Here is a 20,798-nt window from a genome sequence, read left to right as displayed (position 1 = left end):
TCTCCTGTCACCAATATCTATCAATATATTTCTCAAGGACACCAATGCGTTTTAAGCACAGACTAGAGTCAGAATACTCATGCGTCATCACCAGTGGGAATTCAACATGGTGGCTCCTTGGTGTTTGTACAGCTTAATGATTTCGTAATCACTATTCACTGAACACGCCACATCTTAAGCACACATAGAGCCACGCTTCTCCGTTTCACCATTGCTATAGCGATGGTTCGTACACTCACGTTTACTTTGATATTCTTGTGTACATAAGGCCCCGGTAAACGTGTTAATAACATAAAAGGTTTACAAGCCACAACATGGGATTATAAAAACTGAAAAGCTAAACAAACGAGCGTGCGGGTTAAGGAAGGAGAAAAGGCGAAGCCGTAAGCAAAAAAAGCACAACTGTATAAGCAAGTAGGTTAAAAAAAAATAATACGATTGTGAAGTGAAAGTGTAGACATATTTAAACTAGAATACCCATGTGAAGAACAAGTCAGATCTACGAGAGAATGAAACGTAGAAAAGAGTTAGGATGCAAAAACAGTTGAATATAAAGTTCCGTGGCGCTGGAACAACTTTATGAGTTGCGGTTGCGCCGTCAAGGTTACATCACTGTACTCAGGAGTTCTGAAGATCCAAGCATCACATATAGGACGAGTGCGGCAAACGAGTGGCGCCATTCAGAGAGAGAGTGGTGAGGGTGTAATATTTAGCTGGTGTTGCATTTTGGAGAACATTAGCAGAAATGTATTACTGAAGCGTGGTATGCGAGCATACTGTCAGTTACACACAGGACCTTTTCCATTGAAATTACCACTACATTTCCTCAACCATATAGATTTACCGATAAAACTATATATCTTACGAACGATACTGTGTGGGAATTGCGTTTCTGGGAATAATTTTCATGTACCCATCACCAAGTGATGTGTCTTGATTTGGTTTTATCTTTTTAAAATCTTTGCTTCATAACACTTCAAAATTACAAAAAACCTCTTCACTTGTGCTCTTCTAACTGCTTGTTTATTTTGAAAAATGTGTACTGTTCTTTTATAGGTATTTACATTTTGTTGTGTGTTAGAACAAATGGCATTTTACAGCCTTTCCTTTCACATTAGAAAGACTGTCACATAGTTCACTTTCCAAAATCCTCTCACTTGGCAGTCAGAGAAAGTAAAGTAGACACCAACCCCCATATTAAAGGTATAAGCAGCACTTAGATTAGCCTAAAATGTGATCTGTGTCATTGAACGTACAGCAAATGTGACAAGATGAAAACATAATGTGAAGTCATCTTTAATCCTGATACACCTTCGGTTCTCCAGCGTGGTTATTTTTGGGGTGCTGCAGCACCCCTCCTCCACAACTCCTCCCGGCGTCTATGGTGGTGTTAGCCAAGACCTTTTGATTTTACTAAAATTATATATGTTTAATTATGTGGTCTTTCAGCCAAACACCTTCATCTGTTAGTTGGTTACTTTCTTCAACTATCAACACCATATAGTATGGAGCAATGACCCAGGCCACTTCTGGTATAGGCTAACTTCACTGACAGTAACAACATTCTGTCCGTTCCCAAGGAGCACATCCTCACAGGTGTTTCATGCTTTTGAGGCCAAAAATATTTTTGCTTTTACCTAATTTATTTCAGATTGACACGGGCCTGGCAGCTTCCCAATGATAACACTTTGCAAAAACCATGAAAAGCCAAGCATTGACAAACCCAAAGGCCGTGCATAAAACTCCAAACCTTTCAACTTGGCCAATGTTTGTTTGTAATGAGAGCCAGACTTGGGCATTCAATGCAGAAAACAAGACATTATCTCCTGGGGCCAAGTCCTTGTCTCATTCTTTACACCACGAGGTGATCCACCTTTCAGATAGGCATCTCTAACCTTTTCTTTAGGTCTCGCTATCATTCCTACCATTGACTGGCCATCATGTCACTCTCATTTGCTTGCCTTTTATTACTTGGCATTTCATCCTTTTCTTGTGTTTGTCCTTTTGTAAATGAAACTTCTTTACCATCCTTTTGATTGAATGACTGGTATTCTTAGATTGCTCACGTATAGGGAACTACTTTTTTTCTTTTACTTTCAGCTCTTCATGAGAGTACAGCCATTTTCTCCATCAACAAGCAGGTGGCTCTGCCAGACTTGTTTATTGCTGTTCCTCACCTACTAAGTCCTGCCCTGCACCATGGAAGGAGCCGTAAGAGAGGCTTAGACCCACTCCCCCTCCTGTTTTTTGTTTTCACTGCAGAATGTAAGTACCTATACACATAATAGAGTGGGTCGAAGGCTTCAACTCATCTCCTCATTATTGGAGTCTCTGGGATTAACAGACGTTGAGTGTGCTGAAAGCCAGGGGCGTAGCTTGGTCAGTAAGACTGAGGGAGGGTGCAGATTTTTTAACAATCACACGGGCATATAATGTTAACATACATTTTACGATAAGGAGGGTGCATGATAGGGGCCTAAGGGGCAGTGGAAGGGAGAGGAATGTGGATTGGTAGGTACTAAGCACGAAAAAACACCATATTGTGTAAAGCACCCAACATTTTTGAAGACTTTTAAAAGTTGTGCGTGTTTTTGTCAGTGTTTATGCAAAAATCCCGGATGAAATCCGACAGACACTTCACTATACCCAACTGAATGCACTTGTCCCAAATTAATTATCAGAAAATACATTTATCATGGGGGTGTAGCATCCCAAACATCCCCCCATGGGCACTGCTGAAAGCTTCCCTCAGCACCCTTTCCAGTAGTGCGGGCTGCCTTCCTTCAGTTGTGGCCGGGATCTCTTGGTCAGTTGTCAGGAGCAGAGTTCCATGTGCAGGCGCTCTGTGGGTGGTGGTAGGTTATTGTATGATGTCTGAATTTTGACAATGTGAATTGTTGTTTCTCAATTTTGAATCTACGAGGAAGAACCTTGTGACTACTGTCCCTTCTTTCTTCAAATGTTATGGTTTAGGAAAGTAAAAATTGTATTTTATGAAACTGGAAATATGTATTTTTTGGAGGCATAAGTGTAGCATGAACACACAGAAGAACAGAGACAACTCATAATATTGACCCTGTTGCCCCATTATACAATCGGAGGTGTCCAGAATACATTGAATTACAAGTGGTAACCTTATCAGAAATTTATTTCCACGGAAATGAGCTTTATTTTATTATGTAGAAGTTACCCTGTCTGGGTATATAAGCCATTAGTCCAATGATTAACTTTATCAGCAGAGTCAATAGCATTATAAATAAAAAGAAAACATAGTAATGAAAAGGTGTCACAGGAATTAGTAGTATCGTGATGACATCAAATAGCACACAGTCAGGGTAAAAAAGCATGTATTTTTTAGTGTTTCAAATGTGCATGATGGAGGCGCTATATTTTGTATACAGCATGAAACATCATTCTACCTAAACTCCTTACTTAGGGCCTGATTTAGTTCTTGGCGGATGGAATACTCCTTCACAAGTATGACGGATATCCCGTCCGCCTTATTACGATCTCCATAGATCCTTCGCCAAGATCTAAATCAGGCTCTTACTCCTTTTTAGTTTGTTTCATCTTCCCTCTAATAAAGTCATATGCGTGTTCTGCAATCTCAGATGCTATTTTTAAATCTTCTAATACTATTGAAAATGTATTCACAAAATAGTAGAATTGATTAATACTGTAGAGTATTGGCCTATGAACTGTGCAATAACAACATTGTTGTTTTGATAACAAATAACATAAAAAAAATTATGATATGCACACTATATCATTAACTTGACGGATCACAGCACTAATAAAAGGGTGCCTTACAGGATCCTGTTGTGTAGGTGGTGTATGGTGCCCTCAACATCCTTCCGCTTTCGCTGCAGCTTCTCCATGAAACTCTCCCTTGCAGACTCCTTCAAGTGCTCCTTCATCTGACCTCCTTTTGGAAACCCTTGCATGGGGTCTGACAGGAGCAGGGACTTGTCCACTGAAAGCAGCAGGGACTTGCTGGGGTTCTTCAGGAGGAAGTTATCTAGGATCTCTACTGAGGTGGACTGAGCAATAGCAGTGACGTAGCGGTTGTCTCGAGCCAATGGGTTACCCTTTCGTCAGAGGTGAAGAAAAGAAGATGCTTTATGAGTGATATAATTCACAGCTTCAATTCCAACGTAATTGTTTCCAACTGTGCAAAAACAGGCTATAAAAATATCAGCTATACATTTGCATGCATGGATATATCAAGGTACAACAGTCTGAAAAGTTTGAACATCTGAGTATTAGATGGTGAGTGAAAAGTTTAAGCTAAACTGTCACATCCCAAACACTAAAGCACCAAGAACACCAAGGCTGACACAATGGTGAGGGGGCATTGTGCAGGGACGCAGCTCCAGGGAGGGTGTTTGGGGTGTGCATTCTTGGCTTGAGAGTTGGGTCTGGGGGCACTGTGTTGGGTCTTCTATGTCTTTGTTGGATTTTCTCATCTGACTCGTTGACTAAAAGGTTTTTCCCTTGTTATGTTTTTTAGAAGGAACTTAGACAGAGGCCCAACTAATGCAAATAAGCATCGAATAGGTTCCTCATGGGAACAGTGTATCCCAAACATTGGTCATCCCTCCACCCTTCAACATACTGTTTTTTAGTTGGGTAATTTGCGATTCACACCCACCAATTCTCACTGACTAAGCCACACCCCTGCCATTATGACTCCGGACCCGCACATTTCAGGGTCCCACAGTCCTTCAGTGACAAGTATTTATAGCCTTTTTGTTATGAGCAAGTCTGCCATTGTCATTAGTGTTGAGACAGCTTATGTTTTGTTGTGACACCACAAGTTTGGCACAAGGTTCCATCTTTTCTCTTTACCAAAACTTGGAAACAGATATTTATGGCACCTATCACAAACAGAAGAGGAGTCCTAGAGCTCTACATTGGTCTGGACCCTGTATCCCGCAATAACCTCTGAGAAGCTTGAAGTACACAACAAAATTTGAGTATGAGTCTGCCACCAAGTTTTGAGCATACTGCAGTATAAAACTACTGCCTCCTTAACATCAAAGCCTTATGTAAATTTGATTTCACTCCCAAAGGTTTCTAGCTGGTTCTAGTTGGTGGCATACCACGTTTTTGTACAGCTACTGAACTTGGATAGAGAACATTTCTGTTGATTCTTTGAACAGGCTACTGTGTCTTATGCTATATACTGGTCTCATTTGGTATTCATATTTACTGAATTGCCTGATCCCATTTAGGAGGGCCAGGGCAGAGTGGGGCTATTGCGCCCCAACCATAGTGTTTGAGGCCATTTGCCAATGGTGTCCTGAGCTCCAGCCTACCATCCCTCTGCAACTGGACCAAGTAAAGCTTTTTGGCACTTAACATTCAGAGTAACAAGTCAGAGCTGTCTAGGGCGTCACAGAGAGGTAGTGGGGGAGGGGGTGATCTCAGAACTCAACAGTTAAATAACAGACACAAAAATGCACTGTCCAGCCCATTGCTTATCTTGGTCAAATGGAAGTGCTTTATTAACAGGCGAAACATAAAAGGGCTCTTAGTTACGGGGTTCTGATAGCAACTACAATTCCTAGGTCAGTGTTACCATGCTCTTTGGCATGCTCTTCCTCCTTTAGGAGCTTTCTTAATGACTATTGGCTTATACCCAAGTGTAAACATAGCCTTAAATTAGGCACAGGTGCAGTTCACTAGATTTATTATCATGCAGATATTTCACAGTTCAGTTCGACAGTTAACACCTACAATGGGGCTGTTTAAGTAACATTCAATATTCCCACTGCAGAACGTGATCTGAATGCCTATATCAGTGTTTTCCATGTGTAGTCCTGTTATATCTCCTCATGTTGCTGAGGTCCATCAGCAATGGTGGGTGTTGTGCTAGCCGGCGCTTTGAGCAGCAACTCTGCTGACACAGCAAAAACATAGGCAGCTTCACTCTGAATTTAGGCTGTGGAGGGTGAGCATCATGGCAGGCCTACTTGACAGACCCCTATCTTGGCATGTGTGGCGCCCGGGCTGAGATTCGGCTTCTTCTTCTATAGTAAAGGCAGCCCCTCCACTGGATTTGCTTGGAGTCGGGCATTAGTCTCTCCAGGCCTTTGGGAATTGCAGGGATTCTGGCCAGTACATGGTTACTTTTCAGGCTTGATTTGTACATGTGGTCCACTGCTGGGGCCATGAATGAAGAAAAGTGAGCACCCAGGGCAAGTGTCAGCTCAAGCCTTGCTGAGAAGGACACTCAGCAACTTCTGCAGGTTCCACATGCTAAGAATACAGCTGACCTCTCCTTCAGGCTGAGGCACTTTCTCCTGCTGCAGAGCCAGGTATTCTGTTTCCCTTTCTCAGCAGGCTCCAAGGTGCTGGGCAAACCTCCACCTTCTCCCGAACGTTGTGCAGACTCCTAGGGATGTCCCCTCACATTCAGGAATCTAGCTGCCATGCAAACACCAGCCCTGGGTACACAGTAGCTCTTTGAGTACTCTGCAGAGTACTCCCTTCCTTTGTCAAGAAGCACTGGAAAAGGTGGGATGGTTTGGATACATCTCTGATACACATTTGTCAAACTGGGGATGTGGATCCACACACACACATACACAAAATCCTACTATCATGTATGTGCTGCACACTTACTGTAGTTGAACGCAATCGACACACACATGGGATATCAGTGCATGGTTCTATGGTTTACATAACATAGAAATTTTACATGCGAATGGTAAATAGACCTTTTTCTTGTTGACAGAGAGAAAAACATTTGGCCACACTACTGGTTCACCCAAACCCACAATGCTCTGCCATTTTATGTGATTAACCCAGGGCATGACCACTAGTCCTACACCAAGTATGAGGGCACACTCTCTGCCCCCTCCAGGTCACAGAACAGGTTCTGGACCTCACATTATCAGGGATAGGCTTAGACCTCTGTGCAAAAGCTAGATTATCATGACGCCACATCCAAAATGAGATACCAGTTTCTCATACAGTCAGGAACTCAGGACTGGAGTACACTTGTTTGCCATGTAGGTGACATTACCATCCCACTACGAGTAGATTTTGTTTGTATTTCTGTTAAACAAATATAGTTTAGTGTCACACTTACATGTCACAAAAACAGTTGTTACTGGTCAGTCTGAATTTCCACTATGGAGGGCATTTCAAAGCACTAAAATGGGTACACATTTAAAGGTTAATCACTTGATTGCTACTACAAGTGAATATGAAAGTTCCAAATAGTATCATGACATTGTAAACATTAAGCCATGTTTACAAAAAGGGTTGCTCTTACATGGGAGGGGCAGCGGAGAAGAAAATAATGAAAGCAAATTTGGGCAAAAAGAGGATGAAAGGAGAGAAGAAGACGTGGTGAGAGGAAACCTAAGATGAGGGGAATGGTCCAACACTGCTGTCTTGCCCCTCTGGGTGGTGCTTTTATAGCCCCTTTGCATTGGTCAGGTTAGAGGGTATTTTATTTACCCACAACTTTACTCAAAATGGGATTTCCTTGCTAGCACCCTTCATTCCGTACATTGAGTAGGACACATCTCCAACACACCCATGCTGCTCAAGGATGGTGGGTGGCTGTACTTTGCAGGTTACATTGAAGAGATCTGAGGCAGCTAACAGCTTCCATGTGAACTTCTACAAATCAGGCAAGAGGATCATCTGACAAAAAATATTGTATGCTAAATATAGTCAGAGCCACTGGAAATATGGATTCCTCAGCCACGTTTTTTTGGCATGATCACGGATTTGCCGCATTTGCCACATAATCCATCATCTGCTGCATAATCTGCAGATTTAAACATAAAAGATTGTTTCCAGGTCTAACAGATGAAAAGTTACTAAAAACATGGCAATACGGGTTCATTCACAGTGGAAGGCCCTCTGCAAAGGTTAACTGGTCATCTTTTGGTTGTTTTTTCCAGTATTTGGTTGTTAAACTGGTACTAATGAGGTGTACTAATGAGGTGAAATATTTGCCCAGACAGTACTACTATTTGCACAAATTTCTAAATGATGAAGTAATAGTATCAATAAATGTGCTGCATTATGCCCATAATTAGGTTTTTCTTGACACATAATTTAGTCAACCCTACCACATAATTTGGTGCTCCCTGCTGCGTAAATCCAGTGGTCCTGAATACAGTTTAGATAAATATCACACTATTGGGGCTAATATTAGCACATGTATACCCAATGGGATTATATTTTTGTAAATGTTACTTGGCTCACAATATTTATGTAATACGATAATTTTGTCAATAACATTCAGAAATTCGACCATCCTTCACCATTTGAAAATGAAGGTGAAAGAATATCGGAACATATGACTACTGCCCCGTTGCACAGTTTGAAAATTCGCTAGTTTAAGGACACAAAGAAGACACTGAAAACATACAATGGTAACGCACAATCATTATTTCTCTACATTATTTCATCTAAAAGATAAGATAATATGTTGATGCCCAGAATCCTACTGCACTCAGTTATGGGATTCCAGGAAAATATGTATTTTTAATCAAAAATCCTCAAAGTACAATCTCAAAATCTATTGGGTAGACTAAATCATTATAGCTTTTAAAAAACCAAGACAAAGGTAGATTCCACGAAAACGTTAAACAAGTCAACCTATCTATGCCCATTCTATGGGGGTGGTACTTACAAAGCAACTGGAACACATTTCGTAGAGCAATTTAAGGCATATGAGGCTACACCTTTCTGAAACACTGTTCATATTATACTTTAAAGCAATTAACCATAGGAAAGACTTTAAAAACGAAAATGTACAAGGCTAAGAGATGAGAAAGGGAGTCAAAGAGGATGTGGTGAGTCTGAAGAGTTGGGTATAGCACCATAAGAGAGGATGAGGGAGAAGAGTGAGGCTGCAAGTAATGTATAGAGGATCCTGGATTGTCCCCGGATAGTCGTTGTCTTACCTTGAGCTTCAGCTGCTTCAGGCGGCGAAGTCCCTTTAGCACCTGCAGAGACTGTGGTAAGAATTGGATGTGGTTGTTGGAGGCATCCAAAACGTTGAGTGTCAGTGCGGGAGACAGGGGTAATAGACTGGAGATTTCATTGTTCTGAACGTAGAGTTCATGCAGTCTGGGGAGGTTCTGAACTCCATCAAGATATTTCAACTACAGGGAGAGAGAAACACTCTGCACATTTGGTCACCACCTTGGTTAAGGATGAAAGCAACATCTGTGCTAAAACCCTCTAGCAGTTGAGCAAGCTTATCATAAGCAACTTCTTCATTAGTACATATCAACCACTCATAGCGTTCAGCCAACCAAAAGCTACCATACAGATCATACTTCCTTATTAGTGATATGCCCTCCCACTTCGCCTCTGTTGTCCCAGCACTGCAAATGTTGATGGTATAAACAAGAAGTCTTCAGAAGGACAAGAGAAAATTGAGAGATTGCAACAGTAATTTTTATCTCACCTTCTATTTTTGTTTTCAATTGTGTCAACAAATTTACCTGCATGGAAAAGTAGGCCACTGTACTATCTAACTGTGACCTATCCCATCAGGAAATGCAAACCGCAAGTTTCAGAATCTTCAGACTACATCAGAACCCTGTATATATACCAGGTTGAGATAGGCTTTCATTGAAAAAGGTAATGTCTTTACACTTTCACTTAAACTTGTTGTATCGCTATATGGATGATGCTTGCGTGCAGCAGTCCTAAGTGTCTCATCAAGGGCACCTGATGGATGGTGGGTGGAAATGGACTGATGTCCCTGAGAAGATTACAGGCACTTGACTTCAGAAGTCAAATTGACCATGATCTCAAATCTCATGTCATTCATGTAGTCACTTATTGGTTATGAACTGAAAAGTGATATTGATCTGAGAACATGCCAACCTAACTATTCATTGAGGTTGCTGTCACTGACAAATACGAGAGTAAGTGCAGATTTCAGAAGTGCTTGAGTCATTTAATGTAGTACACGAGAAGCCCTAGGATTGCAACATAATTTGGGAAGATAATATTGAACCATGTCTTCTCTTCATATGACGAATCCCACAATCGAAATGTAGACTTGGGAAAGCAACATTGCTGACCCTCAAAGCATATTGGCTTCTTTTCCACATTCCTGACTGTCCTGAATGTATGAAGTTTGCAATTAAGAAATAATCTTAGTTTTAGTTACATTAACACTATTATGTAGAGTGGGATTCTCATCAATACTTTCCTGTGCGAAGTCCAAAGTGTAGATATTTATTGAAAATATTTTCTGCTCACAACTGGTGGTTTTTGCATAGCAGCACAGTTGTTTGCACTTAATTTGAGGACACTAGCACCAGTCACTAATGTCATCATGCATGCATGTACCAAATGCAAACTCTGGAAACCTTTTGAGGTCCTTCCACTTATAACCACATACAACAACAGTGAGAGTACCAATCAGACAACATCCCACTACCTGGAACGTTTCATTTTTTTCATAAATGCTGAGGGAATGGTTTCGGAAGATTTGGCAGAATTGGATCTGGCCCAGTAATGTTCCAGAATAATCTGAGAGACAGCCCTGATGATGAGCATAAACAAAGCAGTGGGTACACTAACTGCATTCAGAACTGTATCGAACTTCAGTGGGTCTAAGAGGAAAGGAGGTTCAACATCGTCCTCACCCCACCAAGTTGATGAATGTACAAACCAGAACTAGAACGATATTGAAGGTAAACCATCTACTTCCTTCCTTCCTACTGAGTCTAGGTAAAGTACTTTTCACAAGGTAACAATTAAAATGTTTTCATATTTTGGAAGCAACTTTGAACTGTGCCAATTCACTTTAAAGCTGGACAAAGGCAGAGGAGATTCACATGCGTATTGCCCGCACCGATGAGGGTGCCTTGGATGCGATCATGTTGAAAGGGCATCTTCTCAATAAATTTGTTGATGAGGATGTGACCAGCTCGGAGGAGGATGGGTAATGCTTGTGTCCTTTGTACCAAGGTAATGTGACTATGCTGCGAAGCTTGCATAATTCTTTTAACCACTGTCTATTTGGCTTGATGACTTGGCTTCGGTGTGCTCTTGTCCCCTAGATGTCTTTTTCTGGTTGTTATATGCATCTGGTATCCAAGATCAGCCATGTGTACTACTGCTTCTAAATGTACTGCCATGACACGTGACTGAAGTTTATCCATTTTCCAGAATGGAGCATGCGCTGCTTGTGTGTCAACAGCTTATTGTTTTGTTGCAAAAAAACAACAATAAAAAGAGTTAAAAAAAGGTGGACAAAGTGCTCTGAGAATGTAAAGTGCGTAGGTTAGGGATATCTGTGCCTAACGCAGAGGTGACAGGGTGTAGAGGGGTGGGGTCCCTCTCCACCAGAGTATGTCCGCCTTTTACTAGCCAACCAGTGGAGAGGTACATATTTTTATATTTGCATTAAGTCCCATGGTACAGTTGCTACACCACTGACCACCTTAATTATAGGGCTTAATTATGAATTACCTTGGTCCAGGCTTTGGTTTACTCCCACAACAAATTCATGTCTTCTGCTATCATATGAACACCTTGGCTTAGAAAAGCAGCATTTTGGGAAAATTAAAACTGCTGCAAAATATAACTGCATACAATCAGTTTTGTCCCAGGATAAAAAGACTCTATTTTTGTTTCTTGTGCAAATCAAGTTTTGGATGTGCTGATGCACAAGATCTCTGTTAAGGAAGATGACGATGGAGCCTCCGGGAGGGAAAACAGTTTGCCAGGTACTACAATGTGTAGCTTGTTCAGCATATGAGACCCCCGCAGGGGGAGGGCTTACCCTACCTCTTATAGCCACCTCTAATTTACTTACCATAAAACTTGCATTCCTTCGGGGTGAACTGTCTACCAGTATCCAAAACTCGCCTTGAAATGGATTGGATACATTGGATATTTTCAACATTTTCTGATCTATTTTGGCACAGGAACTGTTCTGCATTCTAGAATTGTATTTATTGTATGGATTGTTTTTAATACAGTATGCAACTAAACCAGAGTTGTAAAGTGTGCTGTAAAGTGAGCAGGAAAAATGGAGTGAAGTGACTAATAAAGATGTTTAATTACTTACTAAAAAATAATGGTTCCACGTAGCAGGGGCCGCTGGTGACATCTGAAGTGGTTGGGGGTAAAATGTAAGACTTTTACGTAGCAAGAAGAGTGAGTGGCCTCAACAGACAAACACAGGGCAGGAGGGAGGTCCTCCCCCCAGAGAAAACTTTGGTAAAAATGGTAAATGATGCATGTTAAAGCAATTTTGTTGCAAATAATCAATAAAGGAAATGTTTAAATTCTGAAATTGTGAGATGGTGAATTAAATATCATTGATGCCAGAGGAAGGAGTATTGGTCTCCAGTCGTGAGCGCTTTATATTAGACATGTATGCCCTTTTTCTCTCCACTGAGTCCATCTGCTTATCTTAAACCTCAACTCTTTCCTCTTCAGGGCCCTCTTTTCTCTGTACCCTGAATACACTTGGTCAAACCTCCTTTACTGCCCCAAACATCCACTGCACTTTCTCACACATAAGCACTTTATTTTCTGTTACTCTTGCGTTGTCAGTACTTTGACAAATGTGTACACCCTTCACACACATTTACAAAGAATTTACATTTCTATAGAGAGCTCAACCCACTAACAAACCTTGTGAGAAAGTGGCACTACCTTCAGCCTCAGCACCAGAGCTCCCTATCGTGTCCCATCGTAAACACCTGGCATGACTCAGTTAAAAGAGTAATAGGTTGCACACAAAAACCCCACAAAAACATAACATGTTGGAAATAGCTATCACTCCCAGGGAATGCAAGATGAAGTAAAATGTGAAATAGGAACAAACTAAATTGGAGACATGCATTACCCTAAGAAGTTTAACATTCATTGTTCGGAAATCAATGTTTTTGGCATTTATGTTACGTTCATGAACATAGGGCCCGACAGAGACACGGTTCAATGTCTATTTTAATGCAATATGACAGAGCCAGATCCCTAGAATTACACAATCACAAACATCTAGCAAGAGACAGCGTCTGTCTTTGAACCAAAACAAGCCCAGATTTGCAATAAAACATTATTTAGCCATTGTACCAATCAATATAAATAAATCAGGGCCTTAGTAAGCACCAAGTATTCACACCATATTCTAGGCATGTTTACTAGCATTTAATTTTTTTTGACATTTTTCTCGGATTCCACAAATCAGGATACTATATGCACATATTTCTCCCTTTGTGCTTGACTCCCCCAAAAGCTGAGGATATTGGATCCATGTTTTCCAGGCAGCAAAAGCTCTGCATGACTTTGGATCGACTTCGCGGGGGAACAAATAGAGCAGCTCTACATCTAAAGGGGTCAGTGACCTACAGCCATGGCCTGTGGTGTCACAGTGAGGGTGGTCAATGTGACCAGGTTTCTCAGCACAATATACTTAATACATGTTTAGAAATAACACTTACCATACCAAGGACAAGGAGACAAATCTCACTTACCCGGCTCACATCCAATCCTACCCTGTGATGAATGGACCAATGCCTGTAAATGATGTCTGGCATCATACAGGAATGCAGCCTGCAATGCTCGAAAGCGTCACCGCCGACAGCGCCACTGGCCTACAGTGGACATCACCAAAGACTCCTATGTCACTGAGGTGCTTAGAAAGACAAGTTCTGTGTCACATTGCAGGAAGTTGATTTACTGCCTGGTTTCTGGCTCCTTGTTCAGAGCACGATGTGGAGGAAGCCTGGAGAAGGCAAGCCCAGACTTAATACACTATTTATTTAGAGACATGATCTGAGATCGTATCTCAAAATAAATCGATGTATTTAAAAAAAATTGCAGACAAGATGTAGGAATTTCAGAGAATTGCATTACCACATCCCTAAAGCAGAATATCCCCACTCCCTGAGCCACCTCTCCCCCAGCATAGACAGGGTAAACCATTCCAAGCAGTGGGAGTTATTGTCAAGAAAAAGCATTCCTCAGCACTATAGTCTTTCACCATGGAATATGCAGAAATGATTGCCCACAAAGTCACTGCAGTCACATAACCTATACGCCTGATCGGTAACTGTGTTGGGTACTCAATTGTTTTGTTCTGGGATCTGTGGCAGTATGAGGCCTTGAAGCCTAAACAAAAAGACAAAACAACAGCCAGAGGCGAATACACCCATGCTTGCTGTCTTTCTTGGTCTGTCGTTGATTTCAGTTTGCCAGTTTTACCAGCAATTGGCGTCCCTGTAACCATGGCAAGATGGCGCATGATATATTTCTGTTCCACTGTATGAGGTTGACGGGCTGCTGCAGCGTCTTTGTATCACAGATGTGCCTGTTTTGTGAATTCTTCACTCCTTAAACCCACCATGGAACAATGATACGTGTCCCTGCAGGTATGAAACCCACTGAGTTATAGACAAATGGGTTTGAAATCAAATGTATTGCTGGTAACTTGGATCTTCAATGTTGACAGAGAAAGGGGAGCATATATCATGCTAAATCTCCCATTAGGAAAATATAAAAAAAGATTTGAAAAAGATGCGAAGGTGAACACTGTATAAGGTACATATTTAAGAAAAAACTAATTTAGTTCTGTCTGGTGTTTGTCATTTAACCTTTGTGAGCGGCACATTTTGGGTGGAAATAATTACGCATATCCTTGAATATTGTGGGTCATGAGGGCATTCTTTGGTTACAATCTACATTTTCCAGACTTTAGGAGACCGTGTGGCATCAAAGTCAGGTTGCGTGTAGGTGAGTACATGGTATCAAGCTCATAAAGTCCCGTAAACACATCTGTCCTGAAGGAGCCATGAATTGCACACAATGTCAACATTTTGTTAGAGTTTGTTAAATGTTTGCAAAATCAGTCATAATTCAGACAAACCAAGAGCAAAGAGTTCATGAGTGTAGGTGCCTGTTACAGTTTTTATGTATCTGAGAACAATTTTTAGTTCACCTCACTCATAAAAGGGATGAGTACAGTAAAAGGCTCAAAGAATAAGGTGGCAATACCTCTTGGCACTAGCTACATAGCGACAGATATAGGATGTAGAGTGTATGACGTGCAGGAACACTAAATACATGGGGTCAAAAAGATGTTCTGACGTATACCAGTTGGCTGTTGCGCCTGTATGGTGTATGCTAGTTTATTTTACTTTTCTGTCCTCTTGTCTCTTTCTAAATTTGCTGGTATTTGCTTCTCAGTGATTGAGAATTACTGATAGGTGTACTTTAAACATACCATTCTGAGGAAATTCCATAAAGTTTAACAATCGCATAACTGTATTGTGTAACGATTTGTGTAACAGCATGATGATAAGCCATTGTAAGCTTTTTTTAATGGTCTTTGTTGAAAATCTAGGGAGTCCTGATAAACAGGAATTGATAATGCAGAATAACACCTAGCTACAAGGGTTTCATTCAGCAGCACAGAAGTAGCAATTGTAATTAAAGGAAGCAATAGCCCCAGGGAACTACCAGCCGAAGCCAAGAGCAAAAAACAAAGGACGGTTTGCAATTTGACAAAAGCCATGGTAATACCTTGTTGGAATCCAGGTGCAGGTGTGTGAGGTTGCTCAGCAGTGGAAGGTCTCGGATGGTTTTCACTTGGTTGTGGGATAAGTTGAGCACAGTCAGACTCTTGCAGGACTCCAAGCCCTTCGTACTGGTCAGAGCATTGTAGTTTAGATTCAGCACCGCAAGACTGTGAAGGACACTGACCCCTTCGATGCTGGATCAAGATAAAGGAAAATGAGTTATTCACGTGAAATGTTGTCTGCTCTGCATCTGGGACAAATAGAAAAGAGGTCACTGAGCACCAACAGAAGTGAAGCATTTGGGTATAAACAGAAGCAGATCACACAGAATCCATGACAGCAAGTCATTGGTAACCTGTAGAACAGTGGTCTTCAAACTTTTTAATGCCGCGCCCCCCCAGTTGAAAAATGAAAATCATTGGGCCCCCCTTCAGAATTTTTCACAATTATTTTGGAAAGATGGCAATGTTTAAATATGTCTAAATCTATTTAAACATTGCAGTTAAGTACTGTTACCTTTTCAAAACTGCAGGAACATGCTTCTGCTCAAAACAAAGGCATGTTATCTGTATAATATTTCTTTTTGCCAGAGCTTGGCGCCCCCCCTGGGATCACTTGAGGCCCCCCTAGGGGGGCCCACCCCCCAGTTTGAAGACCTCTGCTGTAGAAACTTTCCACTGATGAGGGGCATTGTGCACCTGTAGAAGGGAGCCATCGTGGATTAGGTTAGGATTCACTTAACACCTATATTGGAAGCCATCAGATACGTGTACTAAACAGATTGGGTACCTCTAGACACATGAAGCCAAATAACTGAGAATGGTGAATAGTCCTGCCAAGTTTCTTTCTTGAAAGTCATGCTTCGTCGCTATTTGCCATGACAGCCCCTTTTGGATTGATGATGCAAAAGACATGGTATCATGGGTATTTACACGCACTGTTGCACCCAGGTCTTTAAATATGGAGGATTTAGTCCTTAGTTACACAAAGTTTTTGAACTCTTGAAGATGCCATTGATCAAAAGTTATGCGAGGCCAGTCCCCAAGGGTCCAACCAACTTAAGTAATCTTGTGAATAAATCAGATAGCTCCTAGGTTTAGGTCAAGGACTTTGCAAAATGCCACTTACATTTTTTAAAATATTTTTGAAATAATTTTAACTATGCACATTCACTGTAAAGCTGGACGAGCTGTTCCGAATATTGACAGTGTGTGAAGTGGGGACGTCTTTCGCTAGTGCAGCAAGTGTAGATGTGGCAGGGCCTAGAAGAGTGAGGTCCAACTCCACCCAAAGTATGTCTCCCTTTAACTAGACAACCAGTTGAATTTGTTTAGAACCACTTGTGATTCTAACAAATTCATTGCATAAAGCCTTTTCCAAAGCACAGGTATCTGAGTAGGCAGTCAGGGTGTTGCAGATGAATAGATGGGGAATTTTACATAGTTATATACTAAAGGCACATAGCAGAAATGCATAATCAGTTAAACAGTAGAGTTATACATTTTTCATAATGATTATATGTAATCACATGGTTGCATGGTGGTGTTTATAGTAGAATTCCACAGCTATTCTTGCTGTAGATTGTATTAACTTCAAGACACTAACTCTGTGTGTGCACTTTATCAATTATCTGTCAGATTGTGGCAGCCCTTGTTTCCACAGTGGAGCTCGCGAAGGTCCAGTTGCGATAGAGGAACTGCAGTGTGGTGAGCATGGAACATCTGACAATATGTGTTCAGAAGATAAAATAATATTCATTTTACGTGACTAAGATGACACTTCTTTCCTTCCCACCTTAGGATAAGGCTGTAGGTTCCCGCTGTTGTCATAAGCTTACCGAGCTCCCTGCTTGCTCACTGAACATCTCATAAATCATCTTTTTATGTACGATGCCCGATACTGAACATAATATTTAGAAATGGTCTGGCCTGGGCCTTACACCAGGGAAACCCTAGTTTTCATGCTCACATAGTTCAAAATGAAAGGCATCTTTGCTTTGAATCCAGTAGCATGACGTTGTGGCTGAGACTCAGCTTGGTTCTAAGAGGCCTGGTAAACCAGGTTAGCAGAGCACACTAGAACTCACTTGTCTAACGCGTTGAGGGAAGCGTCCAGCTCGGACAGGTTCTTGAAAGGGAGCAGGCTGCCAACCTTCAGTTCCTCCAGCTCATTCAATGAAACGTCCAGCTTCACAACCCTGGAGAGTGATAGAGAAAAGAGAACTCTATCACACGGGCAGTCCAGCTGCTCAGAGGCTTGACATTTTAATGTGTTGTGGTGGAGTGTTAGTAGGTTGTGTAGTGGAATGGAAGACTGATATCCAGGTGCCACACACCATTCCAACCCTAAAAGCCTAAGTATCCTTTGGACACACCTATCCCATAAGTCCCAGGGCATGTCACATGTTCATCTCAAATAGGAAGTCCATAAACACCACAATGCTGCATTGACATATGTGTCTAGATTAGTCCCACGAATATGTAAAACATAGCAATCATTTGCTTAATAGGTCAGTGTGGGCCACATGAAGGGGCAGACTAGACTGGTCTATGGGCAGGGCTTGAATGAATACCAAAATCAGCCTTGGATTTTTTTTCTCGCATAAACCCTACACTGCAGGGCTAGAATAATAGGGCCAACAAGGGCTTTCCCGGTTGGATCATGGCCACCCATGCACCTTTGAAAGCAACCACGTAGCCTGCTGTCTACTGGGGAAATGACACAGTGGCAGAATGGCCAGTCCGGCTCAGACTCTGAGGATTTAGTGATATCTCCTGGCACACGAGTGGCTTTGTAGGGCATGTGCTTGACTCCACCTCAGCCCTATTGGCAGACTCTCTATGGGGGATTCTCCTCAATTGCCCCACAGCCTAGTCCTCTCTGATCACATTCATATCCAATGCAAATCCCTACTGCTTACAAGCTGACAACATCTATTCTCCAAGAAAATTCAGGTTTGTAATCCTCACAATGGCTCTTCCACTGATCCACCGATGTTATCACATTTTGAGCAATGTTCCTGCTCAAACTACTTCCCTAAAACGTATTAGGCACACAAACCCACACAAGTGTAACCTATGAAGACTAGTATGACAAAGAGAAGCGTGAGGAGTACCACACTTTCAAGTTCAGTATTTGTGAGGGAGGCGGGTACGTGATCAGAAAGGAGTGTCTTTGGGTGAGCTATACCACGCATGGGCACACACGGCAGGGCCCTGGATTCACAGTGGGCCAAGAAAAAACACAAATCCATAATGTCAGCATGCGCCTGAATTTACCTTTCAGGATACTGTGTGACTGGGAACTGCTGCCTGCAAAAGAACAAAAGAAATATAGCACACAGACGAATAATAACAAATGATAAATAAGAATGCATTTCCTTGTATAGGACAGACTGCAAAATGAATGATGTGTAGATACTCAATTGTCAGACACACACATTAAAACCAAGGGGTCCGGGTCTTGGAGATGGCACAGAGCTCAGCTGTGAATCCACATACGGGTTTTTATTGAAGTATTAGGCTACTGAGAATGAACCAGGCACTTACCAGTAACAGGGTCAGGCCCAGGCCCCTGCTCACTCTCCTTATCTTATCTCCAACTCACTCTACCAGCGTGACACTAATATATGACATCACGTTCAGAACAAGGATCTTAAAACAGACAGCTGGGGAAGAAGGGCGCACATAACGATGGACAGTAGGAGGGCATCAAGCAATGAAAACGAATGACATGAACAGCAATACACAGGATTCTTTTAAGTTAAAAAGGTTTGTTGGAAACTGTATATGCACAAAGAACATGACAATTTCCAAGGAGACAAGCAGATGCAATTTACTGCAAAGTCACTTACCGTTAGTGCGGCAGAAATAAGCTGTTTATTGTAGAATTAGAAGTGAAGTGAACGTGGTTTTCAAAGATGGAAGTCACGTGTTAGTTACAACTTCAGAAAGTGGTGGCTCCATGTTTTTTGGGGGTTTTAATTATTCACTAAATCTGCTCAAAAATTCTCCTTTTACGGTTTGCTATAGTGGTGTGTTGCCAGTCAGATGAACAATCTTAAATTTCATGTTAGCTCCTTGAGGACTGGAGTGCTTTGATTGAAACCTGTATTTCAGGCACCTCGGAGGAAGCGCATGTGGGAGGGCATGGGACCAGGTAAATCTGCTTTACAGGAGCTTCCCTGTGTCAGGTAGCAATAGCTCAATGCACAGTAGTGTGGATCCGAAGTCTGCAGATGGGACCTATGATGTGATCTTTCCCAAATGATAAAGCTGTAAGTTTGATGGACCCGGCCGTGAGGCGGGTGACATGCAGCTACATGTGAAGGAAGACGGGTCAATGCATGGATGACTGTGATTCTTAGGACCACACACAAATTATCTTGCAACAGGAAGTGCCCAGGTGTGCTTTACTTGGAGCTGTTTATTTTTATTTCTGTCTTCCTTTGTTATATGACCCACAAAAGTATCCACTTAATAAGACTTTGCAATGTGCAGAGTTTGCTGAATAGTGGTAAAGACAATGGCTTTGAGATACATGTAATAATTACGGCACTGTCGACGTTTTAGAGTTGGCTACTTCATCTCGAAGACAGTGCATATCTACTGGTCTCCACCCACTTGGTTTTGTTCTATTTGAATGTGGCATGTCTCTTTTTGTTCTATTTGAATGTGGCATGTCTCTTTTTGTTCTATTTGAATGTGGCATGTCTCTTTTTGTTCTATTTGAATGTGGCATGTCTCTTTTTGTTCTATTTGAATGTGGCATGTCTCTTTTTGACCATCACACTCTATGAGGGACAAACAACATGGAATAAACAATTGGCGTGACTTTGATGCTCAATTTTAACAGTAACAGTCTAAAATGAATGGCTCAAGGGAGTATGATAGGTTCAAATTTGAAAATTAGAATGACTACCGGAGCTCAGATATAAATTCATAGTGTTTGATGAACAGAGTGAAGACTATGGCTTATCAGCTTATCATGTGCTTAATCCACAGGTACTACAAGTAACAGCCGCACGACCAGGAGTCTCTTGCTCATCATCCATGTAGCCTCTTAGCTAGAAGTACCAGCCTACCTGCCCACTTAACACTCATTCAGTCATGCTCTTCTCTGGGAATTAGCTCACTAACTCACTACATGCAGAATCCAGGAGGATAGCACAGTAGGTGCATGCTCCTGCAACTGAACTATGTGTGTAAACTGAAGATCACAGGTTTGAGTTCCATCTGGGATGATTTAGGACTTCTTCCACCAGAAGTATATACA

General features: G+C 41.6%; 1 protein-coding gene across 1 annotated transcript; it reads right to left on the bottom strand.

Annotated features, from left to right (window-relative positions):
- Positions 1-3,806: 3,806 nt before the first annotated feature.
- On the bottom strand, positions 3,807-18,326 carry LOC138287185 (protein phosphatase 1 regulatory subunit 7-like). The gene is made up of 5 exons (XM_069227546.1): positions 18,202-18,326; positions 17,611-17,721; positions 15,529-15,718; positions 8,934-9,134; positions 3,807-4,088 (listed from the first exon to the last, which is right to left on the bottom strand). The coding sequence occupies exons 1-5, from the start codon at positions 18,324-18,326 to the stop codon at positions 3,807-3,809; spliced, it is 909 nt and encodes a 302-aa protein (XP_069083647.1).
- Positions 18,327-20,798: the final 2,472 nt, after the last annotated feature.

Source organism: Pleurodeles waltl, chromosome 4_1, assembly GCF_031143425.1.
Source record: "Pleurodeles waltl isolate 20211129_DDA chromosome 4_1, aPleWal1.hap1.20221129, whole genome shotgun sequence".
Classification (NCBI taxonomy): domain Eukaryota; kingdom Metazoa; phylum Chordata; class Amphibia; order Caudata; family Salamandridae; genus Pleurodeles; species Pleurodeles waltl.
The sequence above is the reverse complement of the archived record's forward strand: the minus strand, read 5'-3'. Positions and strand labels throughout refer to the sequence as shown.

What these genes read in the sequence shown, in the direction of transcription:
- LOC138287185 (XM_069227546.1), bottom strand. Translation starts at nt 18,326, where the DNA reads ATGCCCTACAAAGCCACTCGTGTGCCAGGAGATATCACTAAATCCTCA. An exon ending in CTACGTGGTTGCTTTCAAAG is followed by an intron (nt 17,722 to 18,201) that starts GTGCATGGGTGG and finishes ATCACTCTCCAG; the next exon opens with GGTTGTGAAGCTGGACGTTT. An exon ending in TGCACCTGGATTCCAACAAG is followed by an intron (nt 9,135 to 15,528) that starts GTATTACCATGG and finishes CTCTCCCTGTAG; the next exon opens with TTGAAATATCTTGATGGAGT.